Source organism: Otolemur garnettii, unplaced genomic scaffold (genome assembly GCF_000181295.1).
Source record: "Otolemur garnettii isolate 467f Iridium unplaced genomic scaffold, OtoGar3 scaffold00024, whole genome shotgun sequence".
NCBI classification, from domain to species: Eukaryota; Metazoa; Chordata; class Mammalia; order Primates; family Galagidae; genus Otolemur; species Otolemur garnettii.
This window is the reverse complement of record NW_003852419.1, coordinates 17,934,985-17,944,609: the sequence shown is the minus strand read 5'-3', so window position 1 is coordinate 17,944,609 and position 9,625 is coordinate 17,934,985. Positions and strand designations below refer to the sequence as shown.

At 39.7% G+C, this 9,625-nt stretch overlaps 1 protein-coding gene across 2 annotated transcripts in view; it reads right to left on the bottom strand.

The window, feature by feature from the left end:
• PAPOLG (poly(A) polymerase gamma) overlaps positions 1–8,509 on the bottom strand; it is a 43,654-nt gene extending 35,145 nt beyond the window's left edge. For both annotated transcript variants that reach the window (XM_023512103.1, XM_003787939.3), the window contains exons 1-3: positions 8,257–8,509; positions 3,881–4,042; positions 2,297–2,363 (exon numbers count right to left, since the gene is read on the bottom strand). In XM_023512103.1, coding sequence (XP_023367871.1) covers positions 2,297–2,363; positions 3,881–4,042; positions 8,257–8,273 — 246 coding nt within the window. In that variant the 5' untranslated portion in view covers positions 8,274–8,509. The remainder of the gene's footprint in view (positions 1–2,296; positions 2,364–3,880; positions 4,043–8,256) is intronic.
• Positions 8,510–9,625: the final 1,116 nt, after the last annotated feature.

Genomic DNA, 9,625 nt, shown 5'->3' with positions numbered 1-9,625 from the left:
TTTTTTTTTTTTTTGAGACAGAGTCTCACTATGTCGCTCTTGGTAGAGTACCATAACGTCACAGCACACAGCAACTTCAAACTCTTAGGCTTAAGTGATTCTCTTGCCTCAGCCTCTGAAGTAGCTGGGACTACAGGCACCCACCACAATGCCTGGCTATTTGCTGTTGTTGTCATTGTTGTTTAGCCTGCCCAGGGTGGGTTGGAAACCACCAGCCATGGTGCATGTAGCTGGGGCTGTAACCAGTGAGCTATGGGTGCTGAACCTCTGACTAGCATTTTAACAACTTCATCTACTGCCAACTCTGCTGAGAGTTTAGAGATGAGCCAGATAGCCTTTTGGCAGCAAAGATAAACAGCATAAAGACCATGTTAAACTCAATGACTGTAGTCTTAGGAAACTCATAACCTGAGTTCATTGTTTAAATCAATCAATTGTACATATTTATCATAGATATGGAAACAAATAATAAAATATATAAAAAGGAGAATTCTGTGTGTTTATCTAATTTCTAAATCCATGCAGATGAAGAGGAAGAAAGAAACTTTATAACTATAGACACACTGACCACTGTGAGATGTTAACTTTCAAATGATTGCTGTTAAGGCAGAAATGGATAAACTATAAACAACAGACCAAAAAAACTTAGACTATAACAGTTTAGATCATTTAAGTACAGGGACAAATGCTTTCATCCAGTTGAACATGCCCTGCACCTCATTCTAGTACAGCCAGTAAAATAAAATTCACAGTGATTATTCTGAGGCAATTATGAAAACTGAATTATATTCAAAATACAGTTGGCCCTCCATATCTGCAGGTTCCACATCTACAGGTTCTATATCTATAGATTCAACTGAGGATCAAAATATTAAGGAAAAAATATTAAAAATAACAATAAAAATAATGCAAGTTAAAAGGCAATACAGTAAAAACCATTCACGTAGCGTTCAATTGTATTAGGTATTATAAATAATCTAGAGATGACTAAAACTGTATATACAGGAGGATGTGTATAGGTTACATGCAAATATATATACTACACTATTTTTTACACATATAAGGGATGTGAGCAGATCTTGGTATCGCTGGGGATCTTGGATCACTTCCCTGAGAATACCAAATGAGGACTATACTGTTAAAAAAAAAAATGGGAAAAAAATGTAATTTCAAAGGAAAAACAGTTAAGCCATAGGAAGAGGAAAAAGGTTTACAGCTGTGAGGGTTTGCAAACTCCTATGTCTGAGGGGTGAAAGAGGCATGCAAATAAGGAAATCCCACATGAGAAACAGAAACTGATAAATGGTGGTCATTCTGTCAGAGAGAATAGGGAGCAGTAGTAGCCATGAGGCACCAGCAGGCAGGAGCCCATCCCACTTCCTACTATGCACAAAGGCAGGCTCGGCATTGCCAGATGTGATGTTTTATAAGAACGCTAAAACCTGGCCTTTTTTGTGTGTGTGTGGAGGCAAGAGTCTCCCTTTATTGTTCGTGGTGTCGTAGCTCACAGCAACCTCAAACTCCTCAAACTCTGGGGCTCAAGGGATTCTCTTGCCTCCGCCTCCCATGTAGGTGGGACTATAGGTATCCATCAAAACACCCAGCTATTTTTAGAAACGAAGTCTCGCTCTGGCTCAGAGTAGTCTTAACCTGTGAGCTCAGGCAACCTACTCACCTCAGCCTCTCAGAGTGCTAGGATTATAGGTGTGAGCCACCATGCCTGGCCAAAACCTGGCTTTTCAAGTAAAATCTGATATTTAAATTTTGAGGCTAGATACAGTGGCTCAGGCCTATAATCCCAGCACTTTGGGAGGCCCAGATAGGAGGATCAACTGAGTCTAGGACTTTAAGACCAGACTGAGAAACACAGGGAGACTATCTCTACAATAAAGTGGAAAAATTAACTGGGCATAATGGCACAGGCCTGTAGTCCCGAGCTAACTGGGGGGCTAAGGCAAAAGGTTGCAGTGAGCTATGACAACTCCACTGCACTCTAGCCTAGGCGACAGAGTAAGACTTTTGTCTCAAAAAAAAAAAAAAATTCTTTTTAAATAAAAATAAATAAATTTTGACCTACTACATATGGGTCAAACGACAATTAATTATGTGGACTTGCAGCTATATATTGGCTAAGTCCTCATTTGCTCAGAAATTCAACTGTTGACCAATTTATTCCCTAGTAAACCAGAGAGCCAAGATTTTTGTCTTTCAGATAATTCTCAACTCCTGTATCTTATGACCAGGAAGATCAACAGGGATATAATGAAACTGAGAATTCCACGTAGTTTACTCTTACCTTACTCTCACTGACATCAGAAATCCATTCTTTTACTAAATTGTTCAATTTACCAAGAACTACCAACCTGTGAGAAAAAATAAGATGCTTTAGACTAAAACAACAAAAAAAGTATTAAGAAATAAACATACAAGTAGCACCCTTCGTGTTGGTGGTAGAGTAAAACCATATTATACATGTCATAATGCTATCACATCTGTGGACACACAGTACATCTCTTTGGCATTCTTAGGGAACTAAGAATGCCAAAGAGATGATAAATATGATGACAGTATTTTGGTCTCTGAGCTACCTTAACAATTCAAAAAGCCTAATAAAAACCATAAGTTTATATTCAATGAGGCTATAAAAGCTGAGTGAACTGTCAACTTTCTTGGCTTTATTACAGAATTAATTCAACGAGGTAAAAGAGGCTAGAATTCTCTCCCTACCAATAACAAGTCTTTGGATAAATAAAATGGGTAAATTAATTATTGGCTAATTTCTGTGAAATACTAATACTTAATAAAAGCAGTTTCATATTATTAAAACAAACTTGCAACCAAAGGCATAAATAAACCTATATTAAAAAAAGAAAGATAGGACCAACAGTGATTCATGCCTGTAATCATAGTACTCTGGGAGGCCGAGGTGGGAGCATAGCTTGAGCTCAAGAATTTGAGATTACCCTGGGCAAGAGTGAGATCCCATCTCTACTAAAAATAGAAAAATTAGCCAAAATAGAAAAATTAGCATTGTGGTGGGCACTTGCAGTCCCAGTTACTTGGGAGGCTGAGGCAGGAGGATCACCTGAACCAAGGAGTTTGAGGTTGCTGTGAGCTAGACAGATACAATAGCACTCTAGCCTGGGGAACCACTGTCTTGGAGGGGCAAAAAAAAAAGAAAGAAAAAAAGAAAAAAAAAGTATGGTTCAGACATTTCACAGATAATATATGCAAAAGTAAACTCCTGATAGGTTCAAACTTGTTTCTCCCTCAGTCTTTTCCAGATAACAGAACTCTATCTTTAAGGTGCTAAGACCATATAAATCTTGGCATCATCCTTGACACCTCTCCCACTCACATTCCATAGCCATTAAATTCTAACAACCCCACCTTTAAAATACAAGTCCCCAGGTTATGACTGAGATTGGTTCTGTAGGTTTGTTCTTAAGTTGAATTTGTACATAAGTTGGGACAGGTACATTTACCTACAACCTGTGATAGCCTCTGTTTGTAAGTGCAAGTCATATGTCAGTCAGATGTCTACAGCTCCCTCATCTTCAAGTTTCCCCTTAAATGAACTTTCTTAACAAGACTTTCCATGAAAACTTCTATCCCTAGCCTTATTCTTCTTAGCAGCAGAGAAGAAATGTATAAAAATGTATAAAATGAGAAAAATGTATAAAACTGTATTTATATTACTCAGATAACTGTTAATCTCTTCCTCTAACCCCCACCTACAATGTTAGCTCCAGGAAGGCCAAGATTTTTCTTCTTTTTATCATTTCTGTACTCTTTAGCAGGGATATAGGAGATACTCAATATATGTTTGTGGAATTAGTGATTAAACAATGTACTATAAAATATGTTTTCAATGACGTACCTGTGATTCAATTCCTCCTCATCTTCAAACACTCCAAATGGTTTCATGGCGTCAATTAATTTCTGTGTATAAATATGATCAATTTCTTTAGGACATGCCAAACTAATCGGTGAGGTAATTCCGTAATGCTTTTGTTGACGCTGGCTGTCCAGCACAGTGTTTCTGTTCAAGGAAAATTAAACAGGAGAAAAACCTTAAAGTATCATACCATACTGATACATTGAATCAATTTGCTCATGTTAATTTATCTACCTTATAAGTTTACTTAGTACTAACAGTAGGTAGGCACTTTTCTTCTTAAAGGAAAAATGGGTATTTTGTGTTTGTGTTTACGAAATGCTATTCATATGGCCTCCAGCTTTCATTGTTAAGATGTCCTTTCAAGCCAAAAGCAGCACGTGTTGGCATCAGAAAACTCTACCAATACCACTAAGCTCAAATGCAAACAGCCTGAATGGGATCTGTGCCAGGGCTACCTCCTCTATACCATGCAGACTTGAGTGAAGTACCATCCAGATTCCAGAATCTCTGAAAAGCAGTCAACCACTTGAAAAAAAGCTCTCAGTAAAAACTATAGGATCCCCCTCCACAAAAGAAACAAAAACATCCATTAGCAGGTCCTTGTGAAATAATCAGCTTTTAAAAAGAGATCACAACTAGATTTATTCTTGAGAAACCTACATTAACACCTTTTGAATGGGAATTTACCGTTCTAACATTTTGCGATTTTAGCTAATTGTTCTCTTCATTTTCAACTGGTTCATGTATCATTTTCACACTGAAAGATTATAAATTCTTTATACCTAATGGCAACCTTTTATAGGATATAATACAACTCACCCTCCAAAGACACTAGCCATCAGGAAGTTATAGTCTTGACTAAAGTACAAGAGAAGGTCTGAGATGTTAGGTTTATACAGACCAATAGTTTCAAAATAAATTCTGGAACGAACAGAGGTTGCTAAAACTTTTTATTTTGCTAGGAAAGTAAAGTAAAAAATGGCCAGGCGCAATGGCTCATGCCTATAATCCTAGCACTCTGGGAGGCTGAGGCGGGTGGACTGCCTGAGCTCACAAGTTCCAGACCAGCCTGATCAAGTGGCAAGACCTCCTCCTCCCCATCTCTACTAAAAACAAACAAACAAACAAAAAATGAAAGAAAGAAAGAAAAACTGAGGCAGGATAATTGCTTGAGCCCAAGAGTTTGACGTTTGATGTGAGCCATGATGCCACAGCACTCCACCAAGGGTGACAAAGTGAGACTGTCTCCAAAAAAAAAACACTAACCAACTAACCTTACCATCTGTTTTCACAATACTTTCATGATGGGCCTTTAGCATAGCCAATGTAACTTAAATTGAATAAATTAACCCTGTGAAAAATCAGACAAACAGTGATTGTTGGATTTTGGATTTTGACTGGTCAAAACACTGACTTAACATTACAAAGCCCACAAAGAGAAGCATGCTTTTTTTAATTTTTAAAGATTTCATTCTGTAGAGAGAATCAAATAGAAGATATATAGGCAGTATATACCTTCCAAAATGACTCAAAAAAACAAAAGGGAAACATGAAAACTTCAATTAGTTATTTAGAGTTGTAATTTCCTTTTAAATATTCAGATTTTGTCTGGCCTAGTGGCTCACACCTGTAATCCTAGGACTCTGGGAAGCCGAGGTAGAAGGATCCCTTGAGTTCATAAGTTTGAGACCAGCCTGAGCAACAGCGAGACCCTGACCCATGTTGTGGCGGGTGCCTGTAGTCACAGTTACTCAGGAGGCTGAAGCAAGAGGATCATTTAAGCCCAGGAGTTTGAGGCTGCTGTGAGCTGTGACACCACAACACTCTAGCTAGGGTGACAAAGTGATACTCTGTCCCCACCCCCCCAAGAAAGAAAAGATTTGGCTTTTTACCTCTAAGAAAACAAGAACTTTTTTGGTATGTTTGTTCGTACATAGGTAGTATAAATGTATATACAAGGTGGACAGAAAGTTCGTGTACAAATAGTTTAATATAGTAAATTGCACACAAACTTTCTGTCCACCCTGTACAGTAGATTGATTGTCCATATAGGATCATTCCATCACAATAATAACCCTAATGGACAGGTGTTGATTAAGTGACATTTTAAAGATAAGTACCTGCAGTTCAAAGCAAGAAAGATACAATGAGATACTACCTTACCCCTAGTAGAATGGCCACTATTAAAAAGTCAGAAAACAAATGCTGGCATGGATGCAGAGAGAAATACTTAAACAATGTTGATGGGACTGCAAATTAGTACAACCTCTATGGAAAACAGTATCAAGATTCTTCAAAGAAATAAATATAGACCTACCATTCAATCCAGCAATCCCAGTGCTGAGTATCTACCCTAAGAAAACGAAGTCATTTTATATAAAAAGACACCTGCACTCAAATGTTTATCACAGCATAATTCACAATTGCAAAGATGTGGAATCAATCTAAGTGTCCACCAATGCATGAGCGGATAAAGAAAATGTGTGGGTGTGTGTGTATGTGTATATAAAAAATTCAGAACACACACACACAATGAGTACTACTCAGCCATAAAAAATAATGTCATTTGCAGCAACATGGATGGAACTGGAGACCATTATCCTGAGTACCTCAGGAATAGAAAACCAAACACTGTATGTTCTTACTAATAAGGGGATGCTAATAGAACGGTACAACAGGCACAAGGCAACAAGAGAAACCAACAAGGAGGCCGGATGAGGGGAATGAGATAAAAACTAACCTATTGAGTACAATGGACAGTACTCTGATGACTGGCACACAAAAGCCCTGACTTAAGTATTATACAAGGTATCTATGCACCAAAAACACTTGTACTGCCTTAATTTTCTGAAATAAAAAATTATTTTTAGTTAAAAAAATTTAAAAGTGGTCCCCCCCTCAAAAAATAGAGGAAGAGACAGAACCTGAACCCCAAAACCTCTTTCCACCACCTATTCTCCCCTCCCTAATTACTTCAGTTCTGACACGGATCCTGGGTCTTACTTTCTTATCTGTGTGTCCCAAAAGTTGGCTATCTAGGTGCCTTCTGGTCCTAAAATTCCAAATCCAGGACTTTGAACTTCCCTCATCTAGCTGAGAGTGGAAGGAAGTAAAAAACTGATCCTACATTCCCTTCAACCCATCAGTTTCTCTTATAGGCAAACACTCTAGGGAAATTCTAGTAAAAGGGTATAAGTAAAAAAATGTTCACTGCCATATTGTAACATTAAAAACTTAGAACAACCTAAAATAGTCACTAACAGGACAAAGACTAAATTAGGGTGCATCCCTACAATGGAATACAATACAATACAGTACTTACTATGAATTAATTCAAATTGAAAAAAATACCAACCTAGACAACGCTCAAAGATCATGTTGCTCTAAAGAAGGGAAGTTGCAGAATGACAAGTATGACACTAATCATATAAACTTAAAAACAAGTAAAACAATATCAGTTATTATGGCCACATTCATATGTGGCATACAATAAACATCAAATTTAGGGCTGTAGGAGCCTCTGGGGAGGAAGATATAAATGAGACCAGAGAAGACGGTAGGAGGTTCCTTCAGGTGTATTTGGAATCTTATAAATAAAGAGATACACAAAGATATACATAAAGAGATACACAGATATATATACACACATCACACACACATATATGTTATGCTTTGGGGAAAATGGGTGGTGGCTACACAAATGATGCTTATGTTATTCTCTGCATTTTTCTTAATCCTTAAATTATTTCTTAATAAACCAAAATCTAAGAAACTACCACAAAATCTTGCCAAGCACTGACTGTTTCTGACTTACCAAAATGTGAACAGGACGTACAGACCGGTAGATATTGCGGATAGGTGGGTAGATAAGAAGTAAAGACCTTAGCCTTTATTAAAGAGAAACCCCTGGGCTGGGATAGGTCATTCACTCCTGAAGACCTGAAGAAAGCTGGTCGGGAAGGGAGGAGGGGGAGGCAGGGGGATGGTATTTGCGCCAATGCAGACAGGAGCAGACGGGCTCAGACAGTGCTGGGGGCAGGAGAGTGACCGACAATTTCTCCCTATGGAGACACGCGCCTCTCCCCGTCCTCATCCTCGTCTAGGGCGTCCTGAGAGACGATACAGCCAGGGGCAGACGCGGACTCCAGGAGTCCACCAGTCAGGAGAGGGGTGTTCAGGTGAGCAGCGAGTGTAGGGGAGATGCCCTTGCGGACCGGCCGAGAGCAGGGAAGGAGACCACTAAGGCGAGCTGCAGGCAGGGTGTAAGGGGCAGGGAACAGAAACCGGGCCCCAGGCTAGCCACCCCACCTCACCCCTATCTGCCTCGCCCCCAACCGCCGCCCCCCACCACTTACGCAGACATCTCTTTCATCGCTTCCTGCGTCTCCCTCTCCAGAGAGTCTCTTTCGCTCTGAGGTCCTGTTGTTGTTGCTCCCTTCTCCCCCTGTCCACTTTCCTCTGGTGGCTCGTAGCTCGCTTGCTCGCTCACTTTCTCACTACGGCTGAGGCATCCAAGTGAGTAGTGAAAACACCACAAAACCGGCTCTATTTATGACAATACACCGCGGCCGACGCCAATATGGCGCCGCTTCCCAGCCTGCCTCTCGCCCGCTGCGGCCCCGCCCCTGGCGGCCGGACCCACCCTCGGCCACGCCTCCTCCGCCTTTGGGTCGCGTGAGGCTCCGAGGGCCCCGCCCGCACGGCTGAGGGCTCTCTCTGCCGGCTACAGTCCGAAGGGGCGTGCGGTCACCTCCTTTGTCCGTGGGACTGTCAATCCAAGCAAACCGCTTGGAAGGTAATTTGTAAACACGTTTTACTTAGTTCTCGGATAAGAACATATATTATATAGTTTTTATTTTTAAATTTTTTCTTGGTGCCGTTCTTGGATTCATAAATATTTTTTAAAAGCTCACAGCCTTGCTTAGCAAGTACTGTTTTAACTCTTCCATTATGCTACATCTTTGACTTAGTCAGAGTCACACGTAACCTAATCAATCAATCTCCTTTGAGGAGATTTTTGTCTCTAGAGTGTCACGCCCAGGAACATGCAACTTTAACACAATTATCCCCGGGAAAAGCAAACTTGTAAATTGGAGGCTAACTGTTCACTTTACACCTAAGTACCACCCCTAATTCATGACATTCTGACATTTACCTCACTGGTTGAAAGTAATTGTTAGCCATTGGCAATAGGACGGACCCAAGGCTGAATCAGAATATTCTTACACTTTCAAACAGTGGAGATCACATTCCACGTGAGTTTGAGGATAAAAATGTGAAAATAAATGACCAATTTTAAGATGTTAAAAGGAAGAAATAATTTCAAGTACTAAATTATTACAAAGACAAGGATGTCAAGAAGCAGCTTGTTCTTTCAATATGTCTCAGAGTCACAGTAAATAGAAGAGATTATTATACTTACTGAATTATTCACTAAAAATATTTATTAAAAACTGTCAGGCACTGTGTTAAGCTCTAGTGATTTAAGATGCATAAAACCAGATGTATTCTTTGATCTTATAAACTTCAAAGTTAAGTGGGGGAAATAATCAAATACACATATATGTGATAGTCTTCTGTTGTTGAACTAAGTACCTACTATGTGTCAGGCACTGAGGATACTTAATTCCTGCCCTCAAGAATTTACCGTGTAAGGCTCCGTACCTGTGGCTCAAGTGGCTAAGGTGCCAGCCACATACACCTGAGCTGGCAGGTTCAAATCCA